Source organism: Ictalurus punctatus, chromosome 4 (genome assembly GCF_001660625.3).
Source record: "Ictalurus punctatus breed USDA103 chromosome 4, Coco_2.0, whole genome shotgun sequence".
NCBI lineage: Eukaryota > Metazoa > Chordata > Actinopteri > Siluriformes > Ictaluridae > Ictalurus > Ictalurus punctatus.
The window spans coordinates 631,831-655,000 of record NC_071284.1 but is presented as its reverse complement, the minus strand read 5'-3'; the positions used below and the strand labels follow the sequence as shown (position 1 = coordinate 655,000).

Below are 23,170 nucleotides of genomic sequence, written 5' to 3'. Positions count from 1 at the left end.
ATAACACTTAATGTTTGGTTGTATATCCCATGCGTGCAGTAACTGCATCACTCCTGCGACTCACTGACACCAAACTGCTGTTTCTTCTTCTGTGAAGCTTCTCCAGGTTTCTCCTGCAGCTTCTTTCAGTAGGTGTTTGTTTCGGGGGTTTCTCCCTTCAGTCTCCTCTTCAGGAGGTGTAACACTGATCAGTTGGGTGAAGGTCTGGTGACGGACGTGTCCAGTCTAAAACCTTCCCTCTCCCCCCTGATGAAGTCCTGTGTTGAGGTGGAAGTGTGTTTGAGTTGGCAGAAGTTCCTCCTGATTCATTCGGATGCATTTCTTTGTAAATTGTCACATAAAATGTTCCTGTAAAGTTCTGAATTCATTCTGCTGCTACCATCATGAGTTCCATCATCAATAAAGATTAGTGAGAATGTTCCAGAAGCAGCCGTGCAAGCCCAAGCCATGACGCTACCTCCAAATTGTTGTACTGGATATCTCCAGTGTTTGTGCTGAGCCTCCCTTGCCTTTCTCCCATAGGCAGCTCTCTGAACTTCATGTTGGTTTATCCTTTTTAAATACAAATGCACCTTCACGGGTGAAACCCAGGGCTGAAACTAAGACTAAATGCTGGGTGGTCTGATATGAAACGTGCTATGTTCTATGTCTTTTAACACATCTGTTTATAAACAGCAGGAAATGAAAGATGAAACTCTAACACTTCATCTTTTTTATCTCAAACCCAAATGTCTTCAGTCTACAGCAAAAAACAATTGAATTGGCCTTGCTGTTCCAATACTTTCAGAGGAGACTGTATATAATAAATATTATTATTGTACATCGTGATTATTCCAGATGTTTCCAACCGTGTCCTTCAGAATGCCAGTCATCTAAACACTGACTTCTTATTCTTTATTTGTCTTCCGTGCTGCAAAAATCACAGGCTCTTCAGGTCACTTGGGTTAAATCGTCTGAATGCAGTAATTGTGCAGAAGTTTTTAAATGGTACACATCACCTTCCCCCGGTTTCTGAGATCTGCAGGAGCGACAGTGGACAAGAGATCGATCCTGGAAACTACAAGAGCACTCACAACTCCATCAAAGGGAAATGCAGTGCTGCTGTTTGTTTGTTCATGTGTGTGTGTGTGTGTGTGTGTGTGTGTGTGTGTGTGTAAGTAAGTGAGGGGATTCCCCTGTTGTCTAAGTCAAATTGCTGCTGAATTGAATTACACTAATGCGTATCTCAGCAGCAGCAAGTAGGATTTACCGGAAACATTTCCTAACCCTAAAGTGTCCAATCAGCTCTTTGAGTGAGTGAGTGTGTGTGTGTGTGTGTGTGTGTGTGTGTGTGTGTGTGCGTGTTGTAGTGAAGCAGTGCACGTCTCACAGTACAGTAGACTGTATACTGTAGACACGTTCCACGTGTTTACTGCGTGAAGGAGCGATGAAACAGAGATCCTGTTATCACAGTGCAGTTGATTATTTCGGATCACGTCACGTCCCCGAGTGTTTTATTCCTCTCACACCAAACAGTTACAACTTTTATTTATTCAAAAATTACGTCATACATTTTATCTGTTTGTATTTACACTTCATGTTGTGGAATATTCTGTTAAACAAATTAATTCCTGTTGTCACTTACGTTATAGCAGCTATAAACACTCGTTCCCTCACCATCCCTCTCTCTATTCCCTCTCTCTCTATTCTCTCTCTCTATTCCCTCTCTCTATTCTCTCTCTCTATTCCCTCTCTCTATTCCCTCTCTCTATTCCCTCTCTCTATTCTCTCTCTCTATTCCCTCTCTCTATTCTCTCTCTCTATTCTCTCTCTCTATTCTCTCTCTCTATTCTCTCTCTCTATTCTCTCTCTATTCTCTCTCTATTCTCTCTCTATTCTCTCTCTCTATTCTCTCTCTCTATTCCCTCTCTCTCTATTCTCTCTCTTTATTCTCTCTCTTTATTCTCTCTCTCTATTCCCTCTCTCTATTCCCTCTCTCTATTCCCTCTCTCTATTCTCTCTCTCTATTCCCTCTCTCTATTCCCTCTCTCTCTTTATTCCCTCTCTCTCTATTCTCTCTCTCTATTCCCTCTCTCTATTCTCTCTCTCTATTCTCTCTCTCTATTCCCTCTCTCTATTCTCTCTCTCTATTCTCTCTCTCTATTCCCTCTCTCTATTCCCTCTCTCTATTCCCTCTCTCTATTCCCTCTCTCTCTATTCCCTCTCTCTATTCCCTCTCTCTATTCCCTCTCTCTCTATTCTCTCTCTCTATTCTCTCTCTCTATTCCCTCTCTCTATTCTCTCTCTCTATTCCCTCTCTCTATTCCCTCTCTCTATTCTCTCTCTCTATTCCCTCTCTCTATTCTCTCTCTCTATTCTCTCTCTCTATTCCCTCTCTCTATTCCCTCTCTATTCTCTCTCTCTATTATCTCTCTTTATTCTCTCTCTCTCTCTCTGTTCCCTCTCTCTATTCTATCTCTCTATTCTCTCTCTCTCTATTCTATCTCTCTATTCTCTCTCTCTATTCTCTCTCTCTCTATTCTCTCTCTCTCTATTCTCTCTCTTTCTATTCTCTCTCTTCAAGTTAATAAGACATAAAAACGAAATAAAATCTCAGTGTGTGTGTGTGTGTGTGTGTGTGTGTGTGTGTGTGTGTGTGTGTTGGTGAGAAACAGTAAAGCAGTGTAAACTCCTCTGTGCTGAAGATGTGGGAAAACTTAAAGTTACAGCTTTACCTCTGACACTGGAGACTCCTTCCTTACATGATAAATAAATGTCTTCTTACAGAAAACTTCACATCAACAATTTCTATCTATCTATCTATCTATCTGTCTATCTATCTATCTATCTATCTATCTATCTATCTATCTATCTATCTATCTATCTATCTGTCTATCTATCTGTCTATCTATCTATCTGTCTATCTATCTATCTATCTATCTATCTCTCTATCTATCTATCTAGTTAAATCTGAGAACAGGCAGTTAAATGATGTGTAAATGTACATCAATGTTATTAAATGTATTTCCTTATTTTATTCTTAATCTCCAGCCGGAGTCTGTGTGGAACACCACGCTGTGCAGTCACACCCAGTTTTGGAAACTGTTTATTTAATCCTCAGAGTCATTCGATTATTTCTGTTCATGCATTGCTTAAAAACTAAAGTGAATAAAACACAATGCCATCCAGACTAACAGAGTGCGTTAGGTTAAATGTGTGTGTGTGCTCGTGCGTGTGTGTGTGTGTATGTTTAGACATTACTGCTTATGTGTGCTTTTACGCAGTGCATATAGGGATGACGATGATGAGGATGAGGATGACGGTGGCAGTGACGCTGATGGCGGTGATGCGGTATCCCTGCATCCGGCTGCAGCGTGTTAGAGACTGCGAGCGGCGCAGGAGTGTGTCCGACACCGGAGTGTAAACCTCATCCATCCAGAAGTCCAGAGATTCAGGGGCCTGATAACACACACACACACACACACACACACACACACACACACACACACACACACACACACACACACATAGTGGAATGATATTCCATATGTATGAAGCTGCATTGAGGATCATCTCTTCATGTTTACTTTCATTAAAATACAACGCTCTATGAATATGCATAAATATGCAAATTAGGGAACGCCCTCCTGCCATTCATAATATCCTGTTAGTATTTGCTAATGCTGAATATATTCGGATAATTAGGAACGGCAGGACACATTTTCTCACTGAATTATTTAACAGCAGACAACCTGTCCAAACAGACTTCAACGTTACCATGACGACTGTTTTATTATAAACTACTAATTACTGATCATTAAGTTTGACTTCCTTTAATAATCAGACATCACAGACTGAGCTCACGTGAAGCTCCGCCCCTAATACAGAGTGCATTTTTTGTTTATTTGTGGATTGCTGGATTCTACTACTACTTCTTTACTGGTATAAAACAATTTGTGGATAAAACAACTGACTTTAGATAAAAAAACAAAAACAAAAAAACAACAACAACAAAAGGGAGTAAAATATAAAGTACAGGTGATAAAATCTGCATATTTAAAACGTCTGTGATTGGAATGGTTTCCATTTCTATCTGTAGATCAGGTCTTATAGATATACACTAGATACTGTGTGTATAATGAATCTGATCTTATGAAAAGTTGTGAAGAAAGCGATGTGATTGAATTTGAATGAAATTGTTGATGTTATTGATAAAAACTGGACTTTTCTAGAAACCTTGCTCCTAATCAGAGAGGTCGTCTGGGGGGGAAAAAAAAGGTTTCAGGCAAGCTGGAATTTCTCAAGTTAAGAAAGTTTTATTCACTTCCTTTTCTTGAAAAATAACAGAATTTCTACACCTGATAGACACGGGCTGTGTGAGGTGGTCCGGAAAACCCCTCGGAAGTCTGTGTAGCGGAATTCTAGAAGAAATGATGAAAAACTGTGCACTTCAACCTCCGGACTTTAAGAAAACAGAAATATATTTGACCAAAACGATGAGAAAATGTCATGATTTCAGACTAATGTCTAACCTCACCTCGGTGTGTGTCTGCAGCGATCGTGTTCATAAGGAGACGGTTTGACAAACACAGCAGGAAAAACAGCTGTTCTGTGTAAAGATCTCTAAAACATCACCACATCTGCAGAGCCACACACCGTACACACGAAACATCTGTAATCAGACGTCCGCTTTCGGAACGTCCGGCGTGCTCCTGCTCCGTCACATCAGCATCAACACGGAGAAGAGCGCTCACACGCTCGGTATAGATGACAGAGTTTGAAAAGGATTAGAGAAGAAGAAGTGAGTGAGTGAACAGAGCTCGGTGGAGGGAAGAGACGACGACGAGGCTCGGGTGTAATCCGCGTCAGAGGCTTTTCCCTCAGGTGATGAGTTCTCAGTGAGAACTCATTTCCTGTAAACGTACGGTATATAATTCTATAAAATTCTGCCGTGATGATGTTTTTCCATCAGTCGATGAGGTTATCACTGTAGAGGAAGGTGCGGCGTCTTTCAGCGGGACCGGAATGAGACCGTCAAACGCGATTTCCTCAGATTTTACTTGACTTTTGTTTGAGAGACGTGCAAAAGAGAAAGATGTTTCAGTTTAGGAAGATGTGTGGTTTTCACACGAGGAGAAGATGTGGAGGATTTTCTCAGGCTATGGCAGAAATGTGTAATGTTAAGACACTGGCAGGTGTTTCTCAGGAGATGAATCAGCAAAATAAATAAATAAATAAATCGAATCGTGTCCTGCGAAGTCTCTGAACTGATCCTAACTGCTAAGTGCAAACATCTGTACCAGTCTAATGAGGTCTAATGTAGTCCTTTTCCATGAAGGAGATCAGTGTGTGTGAGGCTCAGGGCTTTACAGGAATATGAGCAGGTGTGTGAGTTTACCTGCAGGTCCAGCGGTGTGAGCTCTGACTGACTCCAGGAAACTTTCGGCCGGTCCGTTGGGTGGAGGTTAGCCTTCTGCGTGGAGCTGCGTTGAGGAACCTTGTGGACTTCAGGAATGAAAATGGAACTCTTTCTCTCCTGAACTGGATGGTTCTCTTTCTTACAAAGTGCACCATGAAGCTCAGCCTGCGGACGTGAACAAAGGAAGACACAAAGTAAAGTGAAGACAAGTATTGGTGCTGCAGGGTCATAGGTAAATGTGTGTGTGTGTGTGTGTGTGTGTGTGAGTGTGCATACATGTGAAGGATGCAGGTGTTGCTCCTTGCTGTAGCTGACGCTCCACTCGCGATGCTGCTCAGAGCTGCTGCTCTCCGTGTGGCTCCTGGAATTGCGTATGAACAGACCTCTGCGTTTAGCCGCGGCTCCGTCGGCCGCCTCAGAACTCGAACTGGCTCTCAGGCCCCCGTCTGACTGAGCCCGCGGCGGAGGCTGCTGTTGGACAGGGTCGGAGTTTGAGTGCTCAAGTTGCCCTCTTTGCTCCAGCCGGTTCAGTGTGGTGAGGACGAGCGCCAGCTGCTCTCTCAGCTCCGAGATCGGCTCCAGACGCTGCTCCAGCTCGGTGACACGCTGCAGGAGCCGTCCAACGCCCCATCGCACACCTTCTTCTGGTCCCTCGAGAGAGTGAAACAGGCGTCTGAGCTTCCCTAAACGCTCCCGTCGCTCCGGCAACCCTGCTCCGCCCCCTTCCTGAGGTCCTCCTCCGTCTCCAGGCAGGACGGCCATCGAGCCACACATGCTAATGTCATCCAAAAAGCGGAAGATGGCACTGATGTCATCCTCTGCGATGTCCGTGTTATCGATCGAGAGCTTTTCACTGAGCAGGAGGCTCCTCAGAGCACGACGATCGCCCTGGTCTGTCTGAGTGGCCACGCTGACCACGCCCTCTGCGTCAGGTGACCAATCGTACCAGGCATCCAAACTTAGCCCACTCAGCCGCTTCAGGGTGTCTCGAACTGATCGGACGATAAACGGGTCAAACCCAGGGATGTCGAAACTGCTGCCCTCGAAGCTGGGTTTATTAAATCCAGGTTTTGTAAGTCCAGATTTGTCTAAAGCAGATTTTTCTGATCTAGGTCTCTGGGGTTTTGATCTGTCCAATCCAGGTTTGTCATGCTCAGACGGTTCTGAAAGGCCACTGTCGATGTCCAGACTGTGGCTCTTGGCCGTCAAGGCTGGGGTTTGGTGGTACGTCCTTTCTATGACTGTAGGCCCAAAGTAAGTGGAGCTCTGCAGGTCGTCTAGACTTTTATGCTTCTGGAGGTAGGGAGTCTGTGCATCGGGCGGTGTATCTGTTTCAGAAGACTGCCTCTGAACATCTTCTGTATGCCCATCCTGGGCTGATTCAGGATAAGGGTTGTTGCAGGTGATAAACTGTCCGTCCTCACTGTCCTCTCTGGATCCTTCCTGAATCTGATTATTGCCGTCTGTGGGAATAAACGGTATCAGTTTGTGGAACTCCTTCTTAAAGATGCTCCTCTTCTGAATGCAGCTTTGAACAAGATCCACATCTCGATCACTCTTTCCGGTAGACTCTTGATTCCCGGTGGAACCACAAGGAATGTCCAGAGAGTGTGCTCTCTGCATGTTGTGCTGCTGATGCGTGTGGGCGAGCAAGCGTGCTGGAGTGTTGACGTGCGACCCCCCGGTGTTCAGACTGATCAGTGCCTCCGTGGAGTCCTCGTATTTACAGCCTGGAGCTATAACTCCGCCCTCTGCGTGCAGCCAATCACAGCGCACACGCTCTTGAACGCAGGCGAAGCAGGAGGTCAGGGAATTAGTGTGTGAGGGCGGCAGGCGTGTGTGTGTGAGCAGGTTGAAGAGCGAGACGACGTCGGCGGCCGCAGAGAGACGGTTGCTGCAGGGAGGGTGCAGACGTTCACGGAACAGAGTGGCCGGGAAGCACGGATCACGGCATGCCGTGGAGTACAGCAGACTCCGCAGCTCCAACAGCGGTTGGAGCTCATAACGTCCACTCAGATACACGCACACGTCTGCGTATGACACACGTGCACGGCATGCGCCCAGAACCTCGAGGATCTCCAGGAGAACCAGGGCATCGTCTGCGTTGTCTGACATCACTGCAGCGACCTACACTGCCTCAAATTTACTCATCAAAAGTGGACCATCCACACACGTCATTCTTAACAAATCCCTCAGGACAAAAACGTCATAGGACTCGCACCGAGGTAGTTTAGTAAACGAGCAGCTGGAATAAGGTCATGAAGAAACGGTGTCAGGTCTCAAAAACATGCAAAATATCTTCCAACATGTTCCATTTACTCACTGTGCAGAAAGCCACCGGGTCATTACTGTCCGTCCATCACGGTCCTGCAGACATGCAGGGAGAAATGTAGTTACCTCCACGAAGCCCAAATGAAGTACATCACTGCAGAGCACTGACCTTATTCACAGCCTTAAAATAGCCCCAGTCGTGGCGGCACAGGACAGAAGCACGTTTAGATCCCGCTGGAGAGGAAACGCAGAACGAAACAGCTGGAAATAAAACACTGTCGTTAAGCACACGCGCATCGTTGCGTCACCGGACTCACTCGCTGTCCTTCAGTTACAGCGGGGAAAAGTGCGGGACATCCGGAGTGCGGTGCGGTGCGGTGCGGGGATGGGATGGGGAGGACAGTGAGATCATTTCACTCGTCCTGCTGGAGCATCACAGGTGGAAGAGCTGAACACTTCTGCCATCTACTGACAGGAGCAGAAACTTGGTCTGCTCTTCTTTATAAATAAATAAATAAATAAATAAATAAATCTTTCAGCGAGTTTAACTTCATCATCATCATCGTTTACTCAAAGAGGAGTTAAAATATCAATCGAACTTTACATTCCCAAAATGGGCCAGTACCTCTCGCACAGGCCGGGGCACCAGATCACGATAATATTATGGTAATAAGTGATAATAAGTTTTCACACCCCTTGCAGAATCTGTAAAAACTTTAAGAATTTTGAAATAATAAGAGGAATCATTAAAACTGCATTTTGTTTATTTAGTCCTGCCCTGAAGAAGTTATTTCACATAACAAGATGGTTACACTATAGTCCACAGACACAATAATGACTGAATTTACACAAATGAACCAGTTCAAAAGTTTACACACCCAGGATTCTTAATACTGTGTGCCGTTATCTGGATGATCAACGACATGACGTGTTTATGTTTTGTTCATGAGTCCCTTGTCTGTCCTGAGCAGTTAAACTGCGCGCTGTTCTTCAGAACATTCCTCCAGGTCCTGCGCATTCTTTACTTTTCAGCGTCTTCTGCATATGCTGCATGATGCTGAGATCCATCTCTTCACACTGAGGACAACTGAGAGACTCACTGAAGGCAACACGACAGAGTCAGGGGGGTGTAAACTTTTCAACAATATGACCAGTGTAAATTGTTATTATTTTGTTTAAAGATCCCAATTTTCTTTTTTCATTTAGTCCCGCCTTCAGAAGCTGCGTAAGATGTTTAAATGTTTCCCAGAACACAAAATAATCACAGTTCAGAAGTAACATTAAGTTAAGCCATGCGTAATCTCACAGCTAGTGACAAAACTGAACAATTACACTTTATTATCATTTTGATTTGATTTTTTTGGACACTTTTCTAACTGCTGTGATTGATTTAAACTCACTTTAATGTGTATTTCTCTGGGTTTTATTGTTCGCAGTTCTGCACTTTTCTCTCATCACATCTCGGCGGTATTAAGTTCGGTTTCTGCCCCATGGCTCTGCCCTCTGTGAAAGCGCGGTGTTATGGTTGTTAGTGATGATGATGTTATCGGGATATTTATTTTTATTTATCGCAGTAACAGAAGTGGATCAGAGTTTCCACTCGGCTCCGGACAGGAAGTGGGCTCGATGGGTGTGTACATTCGCTTTAACTCACACATTAATCTTTCCATTGTCTTTGTTTAAGACGTCTGTTTGGGTTTGTTTGTGACTCATCGTGAGATTCCTAACCATGATCAACTAAACAGATTGCAAGTGTGTGAGAAGAGTGTGTGTGTGGGTTAAAACACACATTATCCCCCAGCGCTGCTGAGGTCTGGATTGTGATCGGGTCAGAAGGTTAGTTCTCTATAACAGCGGCTCTGACAGTAGCGCAGGTTTATATTAACGCTCTCACTCCAATACCTTATCGTTTCTATAGCAACGGCTCGTTCACAGGGACGTGTTCGGTGGAGAAGTATTCCGTAAGGAGAAATGTGTTTATGTAACGTGTAGGGAAGGAGTCTCCAGTGTCAGCGCTGTGTAACAGTCAGAGGTAACGCTGTGACTTTTTCCCACATCTCCAGTAAAGAGGAGTTTATTGAGATTATGACGCATTCTTTAATAAATAAAAAATAATCATCTTCTGAGTGCAGCAGCAACGCCTGATGATGATGATGATGATGATGATGATGATGATGTTCCTATAACAGCACGTCACTTGGTCTAATAAACATAACTGCTGGATCGCACACACACACACGTCCGTGTGATGTACAGTATTTAATTCTCCGTCACACCGTCACTACACGAGCATCACGCTGGATTTCCTCTTTCTTACGGCTCGCTGTTCCTTTTTTAACCGATTTTCCTTCACCGTGTCACTGTGAGCCTGCGATCTTCAGCCGAGTCGAATAAATACACTGACAGGAAAGCAGCAGCACGCAGAAAAGGAGAACAAACACACTGACACACAGCAGACACGAAGGAACACGCTTTCCACTCGTCCGTCTCAGTGACAGAGACACGGGGAAGTGCAGATCAACATCGACTCGAGTGCAGATCCTCCGAACACGAGACGCAAATACGAGCACTGCTCGAACACTGGGCCGCGTACACACACACACACACACGCACACACGCACGCACGCACACACACTCATGATTGTGTACACACGATTTATTCAGTTATTCACATGAAATCATATTACAACAAAACTAAGAAGAAAGAGAAATATATTTGTAAATATGTAAATATTTTCCTCCACAAGTGCAGTTTATATTCTCAGTGTGAACATGGAGACAACATTGTACAATTTACTTTATAATTAACACATGACCGTTTCATTTGATTTAATTGCATAAATATTTGTCAAATAAGTCTTAATGGAAAACAAAACTTCTTACAGTTTCTTGTACACATATACAGAGAAATCCATCCCCCAGCAGACCTGTTTACATGATTAGAGGAGGCACGATGAGGAAATGTTAGAACATTGCACTAATAAAATGACGTACGAGTGCAGGGGCTTCCGTCACGATAAAGGAGTACCAGATTTGATCAAACTGCTTAAATTTACCCTTCAGACGGGGTCTAATTCGCTCAGGTGTAAAGCAGAAATCAACTCTCTAAGCCATAACTGGACCGCGGGAGCCGCCTTTTCCTTCCAGAACAGCTGCAGTAACTTCTTGGCTGGAATTAAAATATACACAAGCGATCTGTGTTGCGTTCCTGATGATGCACGCGTACCATCAGACAGTCCTGTTGGATTTGCACCCGAACGAAATATTATAAACTGAATGAATATTTAACAAAAGCTCCGGGGAAAGTCCACGTCGTGTTCGTTTAACCATCGCAGGAATGAACGCAAAACCAAGCAAACTCTGCGATATTCGGAGGCGCGTGCGATTTTTCACAATTACTGCAGGTGTTTGCCGAGACGCGTCATGTGACGTCATCACAACGCCCTGCTCGATTCACGTGCGTCCAACACGAGTACAGCTGAAAGCTCTCATTGACCAACAAACATCAAGTTCGTGCGATTCGAGTAGATTTCCGCAAAAAAAGCACAAAAATAAAAACTCCACGAAATCCTGCAGGGACTGAAAGTTTAAGAAAAAGTAAGTGTAGGATCGAAATAAAATTCTTAACAGCTAATAACCTTTAACGTGCGATTATGAATAATTTCATTAAATAATTCAACATGTAATTACTCAGTTCTTTTCAAGCAGTTTGAGACACTAATGTTATTAACGCTTCTCCTCATTTAGATTCAGTTCAAACCTATTTAAAATATTGACTTTTTCTACCACGAATCCCAGGTTTTTAGGGAAAAGGGAAACTCAGGAAGCTTCAGATTCACGTGTGAGTCATCGCCGTGATTAACGTCACGATCAAACGTTTCGTTCATTAGTGTTTCCTGTAGATTCCTCATTACCGACCTGCTGACTGAGGACCTGATCACCATCTCTCTCTCTCTCTCTCACACACACACACACACACACACACACACACACACACACACACACACACTCTAACCTTTTGACCCACAGTGCTCTCAAAAATTATTGGCCCCCTCTCACTAAAAATAATAATAATAATAATAATAATAAAAAGCTATTTGAAAATAAATCCCATGCGATAAGCGATAATGTTTTGAGCGTACACATACAGGGGCACTGTATACTATTTATTTTAAAATGTAACATTATTATAATATTTTCATTATAATAATATCGATCACAATGTGTAACAATGTCTTTAAAACCTGTTTCAAAATTATTGGCACCCCCCACGATTATTATTATTATTATTAAATTAATATTTCATTTCATGTTTCAACCTCAGACCTGTAAGGAGAGAGGAACAGCACTGGGTCTCCTCCTGTGACGAGGTCGGAGGCAGGTGTAGAAGGTCTCGGCCATTCCTCCATGCACATCGTGATCTCTTTTATATTCTTAGACCTGTGCACAGGGACCTCCGGATTGATTCACAACACAGTGTCAACAAGGTTCAAGGGTCAGTGTCTCGCTGAAACATCCGTCTATGATCAAATCATAACCCTGTGGCAGAGGCAGCCCGGTCTTTATTTGTGCTGAAGTGCTTTGGATGGATAATAAGGAGATTTTATGTGTGTGCAACCTCATATTCATATCATATTCCTCTGATGGTGCACGTGTGTTTGAGAGAAAATACTAATATTTAATTATTTAAAAGAAGACCTTTTTTTTTTTATGAGAACGATTTTTCTCATAAGAACTTTCAAATTATCATGTTTATTTTATACAAACAAGGGTGCCAATAATTCTGGAATGGACCGTGGAGCATCATGATTGCCAATACAGAGCAATAAAATTATTTGAGTAACATAAATAATGAAGGAAAAAAAAAACCCCTCACACATGAATATGTTTAAAAAGGTCATAGATGTGTTCTTATCAACACAATATCAGCGGAGTGACAGGCAGAATGCAAACAACAACAACAACAACAACAACATAATTGTCAGTTCTGACATTAACAGTGAAAAAATCTATTTTCCAACGAGCTCCACAAACTCGACTAAATCTACAGCTTCGTTGTTCATGGTATGAGCCGATCATAGAGCTAAACTGTGAAAAGTGAAATTCCCACCCATCAGAGGCGAGCTGCGCAGAGCCGGCGGTGACAGCGAGAGCTTCGGGATGGAAATCATGCAACACGAATACGGCAGAGTTGGGCATAAACGCCCCTCAGACGATCTCCTGGCTCTTCCTGATGGCACACAGCAGCATCATGCTGAAGATCATGCCCAAGATCTGCAAAAAAAAAAAAAAAAAAAAAAAAGAGATAAAACATGATAAATATCAAAACTAACTGATTAAAAGCGGCGTATTTACAGGAGCTGCTGTCGTCTTTTCAAAGCAAAATGAAATTTCTAAACATCAAACACACAACAACATGAAACTCTTTTCACAGACGCGGGGATCAATTTACCATGATCACTCCGATTCCGATCCCAATACCGCCAATGATGTGGAGTTTAGAGGTGAAGAATTTCTCAATAGCATCAGGACAGCTCTGGGAAAATAAATAAACAAACAAACAAACAAATAAATAAATAAATTCCTTTTAACCCGACCTGCAGTGAAAATAAATAAATCAACTCTTTTAGAATTGAAACTGATTTCACGGACACTGTCATCATGCTGAAGTTGACTAGTTTCCTCGAACAGCACGTCCCCACGCGGTTTTATTCCTCTTCCACCACAGCAGTTTACATACATACTTTTTATCCATTTATAGCTGCATTTAATTTTTTCATTCAAGTTGTTACTTACATTATAGCAGCTATAAACTGACACGCACCAGCCTCTCTTTTATGTTAATAAGTTAGTGAGAAACAGTAAAGAAGTGTAAACTCGTCTGTGCTGAAGGAAAACGTAAAGTTACAGCTTTACTTCTGACTGTTACACAGCGCTGACACTGGAGACTCCTTCCTTACACGTTACATACACGTCTTCTTACAGAAAACTGAGCAGTTGCTATAGAAACGATAAGGTATTAGAGCAAGCGCATTAATATAAACCTGCGCTACTGTCAGAGCCGCTGTTATAGAGAACTAATCACCACCTTCTGACCAATCACAGTCCAGACCTCAGCAGCGCCATGGAGATAGAGGAATAAGTGTGAACAGAACTACACCTGTAACTGTGGAAGAAGGCGTTATATATCGAATAATGTAGGAGAAGTTTGACATGATGTTTACGTGTTAATATTATGCTGAGGTTTTCGTTGTCATTGGGAAATTTCCCGGGGCGGTTACCTTGGTGATGAGCACTTCCAGGCCCTCGCGCTCAGGACACGTCTCCTCGGGAGTGTCCGTGTCCTCGGAGCTGAAGGGTCCACAGCAGTTCAGCTGAGGAACAGAAATGGCAGTGACGTGTTATTGTGACCGTGAATGAGAGAGCGATGAGCAGAGACGGAGGCTCGGAGCTCACCCCGTTCTGGATCAGATGCAGGGTCTCTCGCAGAGCATCCTGTCTGTCCTCTTTGTATTTCTTGTAGGTTTCCTTGTAGAACTGGGTGACATCATCAACAACCTGCGAACACACAACACACCTGGATGGAAAAAGAGACGGCTCAGACCTCACGCTGCTACGAGACAGCGGCAAGACTTCGCAACCTCGTATTCCAAACCGTGCACTTTTATAGTCCGTAAACAGGAAGTGAATAACTGGACTACAGCTCTGGTGACATTGAGCTCTGTTCTGACAGTGTGTGTGTGTGTGTGTGTGTGAGTGACAGAGAGAGAGACAGAGAGAGAGAGAGAGAGAGAGAGAGAGAGAGAGAGAGAGAGACAGAGAGAGAGAGAGAGAGAGAGAGACAGAGAGACAGAGACAGAGAGAGAGAGAGAGAGAGAGAGAGAGAGAGAGAGAGAGAGAGCACACTGACCTTACTCTGGATGGAAAATCCCCAAATCCCAATGGCCACTTCCACAACAAAGATAAGCAGGAGGAAGAAGAAAAACTGGGGGAAAAAAGAGTAAAAAGAGAATTATAATCAGGGAATTCTCTTCCTGGTGACGCTGAAAGATTTATGTGTGGATTAATTTCAGGAAAAAACAAACGACAGAAATAAAAGAGAGAGAGAGAGAGAGAGAGAGAGAGAGAGAGAGAGAGATGTGAAAAGGGAGTGATAAAGATAAGAAGATATTTATACTCACCAATCCCAGCATGCACAGCGACTCCTGAATGGCGCCGCAGCAACCGAGGAACCCGACCAGCATCATCAATCCTCCTATGGCTATGAGGATGCACACCACTACACACACACACACACACACACACACACACTTTACATATGCACATAATTAACACACTCCCTCAGTGTTCACATTACGTCACAATTATGAGACAGCTGTTCATCTCAGACTTGAAAAATCTGCCGTTTCTATGGCAACACGTACATCATCAATTAGGTGGTGCAGTAACAGTTATAAAAACCATTATATATCACAAACATATGAAATCACACACACTGTCTCACACACGAAACACATCTGGAACACATGATTATAAAGATTACCGCTCCACTGTTACCATCCCGTGTTTTATTCCTCTTATACCACAGCAATTCACCACCAAGGACAAGTTCTTTTATTTATTAAACAACAACATTATACATTTGATCCATTTATAGTTGCATTTAATATTCAGGTTAGATATCAGTCGTGGCGTTACTCCTTTACTGTGGAATAAGCCGCGGTTTTCAGACTGACGTGTTTCTTACATGATTTTAGAGCTTTAAAAAAAAAACTTTATAACCGCTGAGGGTGCGTTCGCTTTAAGACGTTAACGATGTTTACACCTCATCACTGTAACTGTGACGTGACGGAGACCGCACACCAGACCGCACACCAGACCGCACACCAGACCGCACACCAGACCGCACACCAGACCGCACACCAGACCGCACACCAGACCGCACACCAGACCGCACACCAGACCGCACTGACCTGTGTAGAAGCCACTCGGAGAGTCGTCACCTTCAAACAGGTTTTTAGTCCTGGGATCAAACCTGAGCCAGAGACCCACAGCCAACACAACTGTACCTGCCAGCTTACACACACACACACACACACACACACACAAACAAAATGATATATAAATCGACACATTTTATTCAAATTTATGCAAATCCTACTTCCCCATAGTTAACATAATTGCAAATAAACTTCGGTCAACAACATTATAAAATAAACATTAGATAAATATGTTTGTAATGTTTCTTTAGATCAACATCTGACAGAGGAAACAGTCTAGAGAGCGTTCTGATCGTCCTTCAAACATTATTAAACCTTTTAAATAATCACACGTGGAAAAAAGCTACAATGATCTGTTAACATTGTTCATATAAATCCTACAGAATACAGATGTGCCCTTTACACTGTACACCACAGACATTTCACATCTGTCAAACATACTGTGATACGCGTTTCTGAGAACTCTCGTGCAGGTGTGCACTAGAACATGACAGATTTAAAATGAGCAATAAACGGTACTTTTCCTTGCCACCGGTGTGGAACTCTCCATTTACACCTTCAGTACCTTTAGTGTGTCTTTCACCTGGAAATGTGAGTGTTCTGTAGCTTTAAAGCGACTCGGACCGGGAGGTGAGGTGAACTAACAGACCCGGCTAAGATATTAATCATCATTCGGCCTTGGCTGCTGTCGCCTATAGTTTATTTTTTATTCCGAATCTGATCAACGTTTGCGCAAGTATTAGATGTTTTGTGGGAATGTGTCGTGTAGCGTTTTAATCATATTCTGCTGAAATGAACGAAATGACTCGGAAAAAGATTCAAAGATCCGAGTCAGTAAAATGATCCGAACGTCCCAAAACTACTTCCAATGTACGTGGGCCACGCCCATTTTAGGTTTAAATCCGAATACAGATCGAGATAGCGAGCACTGATCAGGCAGTGTTATTGCGTTCTCTGCTTCTCCTGCACATCGGAATTGTGAAAGCAGATTATTGTGAAGTTGACCTGAAGTGCACCGCAAATCCGCGTCCTGAACCACGCCCCTGTAGAAGAGTGCGGAAACAGTGCAGAGTCGACATGTGCAAAGAGTCGCTAGTGAAATATCGCGTGATTCACTTTCTCGACTCAAACGTGCCGCAAAAGTGTCAAGTGAATAAAAGTTTTAAACTTCTCGGACTGACAATCAGCTGATTCCATCCCAATGCGCACGACCTCTCTCCCCCCTATCGCCCCCCCCTTTCTCTCTCTCTCCCCCCTATCGCCCCCCCCTTTCGCCCCCCCCTTTCTCTCTCTCTCCCCCCCCGACTCCCCCCCCCCGACTCCCCCCCCCTTCTCTCTCTCTCTCCCTTTCTCTCTCTCTCTCCCCCCGACTCCCCCCTTTCGCCCCCCCCTTTCTCTCTCTCTCCCCCCCCGACTCCCCCCCCCTTCTCTCTCTCTCTCCCTTTCTCTCTCTCTCTCCCCCCGACTCCCCCCGACTCCCCCCCCCTTTCTCTCTCTCTCCCCCCGACTCCCCCCCCCTTTCTCTCTCTCTCCCCCCGACTCCCCCCCCCTTTCTCTCTCTCTCCCCCCGACTCCCCCCCCTTCTCTCTCTCTCTCCCCCAGTGTGAAAACTGAAAGCGCTCTCTCACTCCGCAACAGGCCTCTTTTATTTATATATATATATATATATATATATATATATATTCACATTTCTTGTCACAGAGCGAGCAAATGAAACTCCAGATGCGCGCGCGCACACACAGACGCGCGCGCGCGGGCGGGCACACACGTACCCAGTAGAGAAGGTTGAAGATAAGCAGCAGGTATTTCACACACGGTATTAAAAAGCAGTTCATTCTGCCCGAACAGCTGCAGTTTTCCTCTCAGTTCCGGCTGAAGGAGAGATTAAAGCTGAAATATAATTCCCAACTGGAGTGTTTCTCTTTCTAAATCTCCAGTGCAGACACTAAAACATCCGCTGTACCGCCTCGTGCGTGCCGTCTTTCCAGGGAAAATCCCAAAACAAAAGAGTCAGGAAGTCGACTTCTGCTCACCTCAGCCAAAAAAACACATGCAAACACACCAGGTCAGGGAAGTGAGGCGAGCTCATGAATATTAATTAAGCAGAGATTAGAAGCGGCACGTGATTGGCTGATTCGAGACCTGGATTTTAGAGTATATTTCTCACAGTGTATAATTCTTTAACCCGCTTATAAGAGAATACAGTGAGTACACAGTTATACAGGCTGAGCTGAACTCTTCTAGCTCTACACACACACACACACACACACACACACACACACACACACACACACACACACACACACACACACACACACACAAAATATCACCACTATAACAAACACACAGCACACTGATCATCACAGTGCACTGATGCTAACTTTATTCATTCATTTGATTAGCCAATTAAACAATGTGTGCAGGGTCACAGCTAGGGAGGTCTGGACCCCCTGAAAAAATATCTTTTTCACCCTCCACTCATATCATAGTGCATAAGATATGTAGGTCATGTAGCCTACAGGGGTTTCCTATATTTTCCTTAAGTGTTTATAGAAATATTACATCAAAACAATGGCATTAAGAAATTAATAACTTCTTATGAAACACTGTTTAAAGTCCTCAAGAAATGATTCAAGATAAACTGACAAAACAACAAAAGGAATTAATAATCAAATTAAACTCATTTTAAAAAGTACCAGCAGTACTCTTCCAGTCACGGTCTGGTGTCTAACGGCTGAAGTGAACATTTGAAAATGGAAAAAGAACGCAGTCAAATGTCAAATAAAACCATTTAAATTACTCAGTGTTTTCATTTTTGGGGAAGACAATATGGTTCTGCACAATATATATCACTCAATAAATCTAATAAATGTATCCGTCTAAGAGAAGGGAGATGTATTTGTGTTGTCTTGACAGTGTCGTCATCTTAAAACATCACATCGATGTTGTCTCGACTCTGACGGGTGATGTTCACTAGCTGGGGGGTCTTACAGTTTTTGGGTCCCTCTGTCGTCTGTCACTGACTGAGCTGAGATTATTAATAACCATCGGACTAAACCATTTTTAAGGAGGGGAGAGGAGATATGTGGAAAACTTCTTTCATGAAATTGCATGTTTTTGCAGTTTTCAGGAAACTTTCAGGCATACAAGCTGAAGCTGTAATATATATATACACACTATAATTCTTCATAGAGTAGGGGCCTATATAGGGTAACTACTGGATTTAGTCGGGCCCCCTATAACTGTCACCACCTTTCACCCCACGAACATCGGCCCTGGCTCTGTCTGTCTCTCTGTCTGTGAATGTGAGTGAGAGAGCAAGCCTCTTATACCACAGCACTTTAACAATGCTTTTACAATTAATTAAAGAATGACATCATACTTTTTATCTATTTATAGTTACATTTAATCTTCCAGGAATCAAGTTAGTTCCAGTTCTCACTTACGTTAAAGCAGCTGGTCATAATACCGAGAAACTGCAAAGAAGTGTAAACTCCCGGTCACGATTGGGAGGTGAAGGAGGATGCAAGTGCAGATTATTTATTATGTGAAATATAAACAAGTAACCAAACTGTGAAAACAACAGCCATAAACATGAACCGTGGAAACAAGGTGAAAAACTACAACGAACCGAACATGCTCTAATCAATACTGAGACACGCCCACAACAACAAACAACAACTACAACAGAATTGTGTGAGACCGGAAGACTGTAACTTAAATAGTGGGGCTAACAAGGTATAACAAGACACAGGTGAGTGTGATTAGTGAGTCATGTGACATGCTGGGGCTGATGGGAAGTGTAGTTCTGTGCCTATTGGAACTACCATGACACTCTGTCCTGAGGATGTAAGACGTTAAGGATGTTAAATGAAACGGTCATGTGTTAATTATAAAGTAAATTCTACAATGTTGTCTCCATGTTCACACTGAGAATATAAACTGCACTTGTGGAGGAAAATATTTACATATTTACAAATATATTTATCTTTCTTCTTAGTTTTGTTGTAATATGATTTCATGTGAATAACTGAATAAATCGTGTGTACACAATCATGAGTGTGTGTGCGTGCGTGTGTGTGTGTGTGTGTGTGTACGCGGCCCAGTGTTCGAGCAGTGCTCGTATTTGCGTCTCGTGTTCGGAGGATCTGCACTCGAGTCGATGTTGATCTGCACTTCCCCGTGTCTCTGTCACTGAGACGGACGAGTGGAAAGCGTGTTCCTTCGTGTCTGCTGTGTGTCAGTGTGTTTGTTCTCCTTTTCTGCGTGCTGCTGCTTTCCTGTCAGTGTATTTATTCGACTCGGCTGAAGATCGCAGGCTCACAGTGACACGGTGAAGGAAAATCAGTTAAAAAAGGAACAGCGAGCCGTAAGAAAGAGGAAATCCAGCGTGATGCTCGTGTAGTGACGGTGTGACGGAGAATTAAATACTGTACATCACACGGACGTGTGTGTGTGTGCGATCCAGCAGTTATGTTTATTAGACCAAGTGACGTGCTGTTATAGGAACATCATCATCATCATCATCATCATCATCATCATCATCAGGCGTTGCTGCTGCACTCAGAAGATGATTATTTTTTATTTATTAAAGAATGCGTCATAATCTCAATAAACTCCTCTTTACTGGAGATGTGGGAAAAAGTCACAGCGTTACCTCTGACTGTTACACAGCGCTGACACTGGAGACTCCTTCCATACACGTTACATAAACACATTTCTCCTTACGGAAAACTATAAACTATATGGCTAAAAGTATGTGTACCCCTGACCATCACTTTCATATGACCTTGTTAAACATCCCATTCCAGTTGTATTCCATTTGTTGTTATAATAACCTCCTCCACTCTTCTGGGAAAGCTTTGGCTGTGGGAATTTGTGAGTGTGATTTTGGGGCGTGGCTATGGATATTAGTGAGTGTGATTTTGGGGCGTGGCTGTGGGGATTTGAGAGTGTGATTTTGGGATTTTGGGGCGTGGCTGTGGGGATTAGTGATCATTCAGCTACAAGAGCGTTAGTGAGGTTGAAGTCAGGTGCTGATGTTGATGTTGATGTTGTAAGGAGACTCCAGGTCCAGTTCATCCCAAAGGAGTTCAGTGGGGTTGAGGTCAGGACTCTGTGCAGGACACTCGAGTTCTTCTACATTCTTCCAGCCTTCACACACGTCTTCATGGAGCTTTGTGCACTGTGTGTCGCGCTGGAACAGTGTTTGGGATTCTTAGTTCCAGTGAAGGGGAATTGTATATAACGCCACAGCGTACAGAGACGTTCTACACAACTGTGTGCTTCAGACTTTGTGGATACGGTTTAGAGAAGAAGCACATGGGTGTTATGGTCAGGGGTGCACATACTTTTGGCCACATATCGTATGTGTAAGCATGTGATGACATGATATAACAAATAACAAATAAATATGATGTATAGAATAAATTTTAAGGAAGAACACATCAGATATTTATTCTTGGAGAGTTTGGTCAGATTAAATGTCTGTTACTTTGTGGCCGGTATCAAAAGTCTGACTAATGCAACATACAGAGAGAGAGAGAGAGAGAGAGAGAGAGAGAGAGAGAGAGAGAGAGAGAGAGAGAGAGAGAGACGGGGAGTGAGAGAGAGAGAGAGAGAGAGAGAGAGAGAGAGAGAGACGGGGGGGGGGGGGGGGGGGGACGGAAGGGGGGGGGCAAATAAAGGGTTTATATTGCCCAATATTAACGACTACAGTAACAGTGCTCACTCCACAGTTTTCACTACTGAATAATGCAAGCATGATGTAATATGCTATTAAGTGCAAGACGTGTATGTATATATATATATATATATATATATATATATATATATATATATATAATATGTGTATAATGTATATATAATTTACACACACACACGCACACACACACGCACACACGCACTAATCATCATCATCATCATCATCATCATCATCTCGCTAGGGTCCACCGTATGCTATAAATAGTCAGGGATGAAATACAGTCTGGGGTTTGTGCGCGCGCAGGCAGGCGCACACACACACACACACACACACACAAGTCCCAGACCTGCTGTGGAGTATAGGAGCGCCATGGTCTCGACGCGCTTGCACGCGTCTGTTTAACTTGATCTAAATTCCGAACATGTCGCGCTTTCATTCACAAACACAGTGACACACACACACACACACACACACACACACACACAGAGAGAGAGAGACGCACACACACGACAGGAAACGTTCAGTCGCGCGCGCACACACACAAACGCACAGTTTGCAATAACTGACCCGCGCGCACATGTTTAATAATCATCACTAAACCCGCACTGATCCCCGCATGTCCACGCGGTGCACCTCAGTCCCGCACCCGAGCTGCCTGTCCGGTCCGGTGCGTTAATTCCGTGCGTCACGTGCACTTACCCAGAACACGAAATTGAAGGCGAATATTAAGTACTTGACGCACATCTCTCCTCCGGTCAGAGCCGCCATCACTCCGTACACACACTCTCTCTTTCTCTTTCTCAGTGAAAACGTAGGTGTTTTTAGTCCGCGTGTTTTCAGGGGAAGGCTGATCACGCGCTTCCGTTTCGCTGCGCGAGCGCCACACAGCGGGGGATTCCTCTACTCTGTCTGCGCGTCTAAGAAATAATTCTGGTGGGAAAAGCGATAAATCTTTGGCTTTGGGTCACCGAGTGCTACACGGGTCTAGTTCCTTTGTTTCCCGAGCTCACGGTCCGGAATGACGTCATCTTTTATCAGGTAGCGCTGGAGAATCGGTTCGTTTGAAAAGAGCGCGTCTGGCGAATCGACTCTTAAGTGAATCTTTGGATGTTTTTGCTCCTTCCTGCTGGTGTAAGCTGTTTATGAAAGTGTGAAGTGAACTGAGGGATGAATCTCACAGTAGAGCTGCACTCACAACCCACTAATCACGGGTTCTGTGTTGATTTATTATGATATCATAGTCTACAGTTAATGCGGTTACCATCTTGCCTGTTTCTCAACAGCTATCATTCTTTTTTTTTCAGTTTTTTAATTCTAAAATCGATCATGTTCGCAAACAAATTTCTCTCACATCTGATTCCACCGCCATCTGGTGTTTCTTTCTCTCATTTCTCACAGGTTGACCTGAGGCTCTCGCAAGGGAGATATCCAGCATGAAATCTACCACTTGCGTGCTTGATCCAGTTCCCACAAACCTATTTAAATCTTGCTTCAGTGTTTGGTGCCCTGCTGTCCTCTGTCTAATGAATCACTGGAGACTGGGGTTGTTCCTGCAGCATTAAAGACTGCTGCTGTTACACCTGTACCAAAGAAAGAAAACGCTTGTCTGGATGATCTGAACAATTTTCGTCCCATCTCAAATCTTCTGTTTTTAACTAAACTACTTGAGCATGTTGTTGCCTCTCAACTGTGTAATCATCTTACACTTAATAACCTCTCTGAAGCCTTCAGTCAGGTTTTCGTAAACTTCACAGTACTAAAACGGCGTTTGTCAAAGTTACCAATGACTTGTTGATG

At 43.6% G+C, this 23,170-nt stretch overlaps 2 protein-coding genes across 3 annotated transcripts; both read right to left on the bottom strand.

Moving 5' to 3' along the window:
• Positions 1 to 3,033: 3,033 nt before the first annotated feature.
• si:dkey-88e18.8 (major intrinsically disordered Notch2-binding receptor 1) lies at positions 3,034 to 8,162 on the bottom strand. Its single transcript, XM_017465476.3, has 3 exons — positions 5,675 to 8,162; positions 5,378 to 5,563; positions 3,034 to 3,438 (listed from the first exon to the last, which is right to left on the bottom strand). Exons 1-3 carry the CDS (start codon positions 7,511 to 7,513, stop codon positions 3,256 to 3,258), a joined length of 2,208 nt encoding a protein of 735 aa, XP_017320965.1. The 5' UTR covers positions 7,514 to 8,162; the 3' UTR covers positions 3,034 to 3,255.
• Positions 8,163 to 10,310: 2,148 nt separating this feature from the next.
• On the bottom strand, positions 10,311 to 22,389 carry cd9a (CD9 molecule a). Of its 2 annotated transcripts, none has more exons than XM_017465508.3 (8): positions 22,073 to 22,389; positions 15,643 to 15,745; positions 14,851 to 14,948; positions 14,580 to 14,654; positions 14,126 to 14,227; positions 13,951 to 14,043; positions 13,122 to 13,205; positions 10,311 to 12,943 (listed from the first exon to the last, which is right to left on the bottom strand). In XM_017465508.3, the coding sequence occupies exons 1-8, from the start codon at positions 22,139 to 22,141 to the stop codon at positions 12,878 to 12,880; spliced, it is 690 nt and encodes a 229-aa protein (XP_017320997.1). In that variant the 5' UTR covers positions 22,142 to 22,389; the 3' UTR covers positions 10,311 to 12,877. The 2 variants fall into 2 exon arrangements, with proteins under 2 accessions (XP_017320997.1, XP_053533764.1); XM_053677789.1 differs by lacking the exon at positions 22,073 to 22,389 and adding an exon at positions 17,442 to 17,927.
• Between the last annotated feature and the right edge of the window lie 781 nt (positions 22,390 to 23,170).

Excerpts from the sequence above, each read along its gene's own strand:
- si:dkey-88e18.8 (XM_017465476.3), bottom strand. The coding sequence starts at position 7,513 with ATGTCAGACAACGCAGACGATGCCCTGGTTCTCCTGGAGATCCTCGAG. Across the intron at positions 5,564-5,674 it reads AACACCTGCATCCTTCACAT|GCTGAGCTTCATGGTGCACT; the intron begins GTATGCACACTC and ends TCACGTCCGCAG. Across the intron at positions 3,439-5,377 it reads TCACACCGCTGGACCTGCAG|GCCCCTGAATCTCTGGACTT; the intron begins GTAAACTCACAC and ends GTGTGTTATCAG.
- cd9a (XM_017465508.3), bottom strand. The coding sequence starts at position 22,141 with ATGGCGGCTCTGACCGGAGGAGAGATGTGCGTCAAGTACTTAATATTC. Across the intron at positions 13,206-13,950 it reads TGGAAGTGCTCATCACCAAG|AGCTGTCCTGATGCTATTGA; the intron begins GTAACCGCCCCG and ends TTATTTTCCCAG. Across the intron at positions 12,944-13,121 it reads TCGGAATCGGAGTGATCATG|ATCTTGGGCATGATCTTCAG; the intron begins GTAAATTGATCC and ends TTTTTTTTGCAG.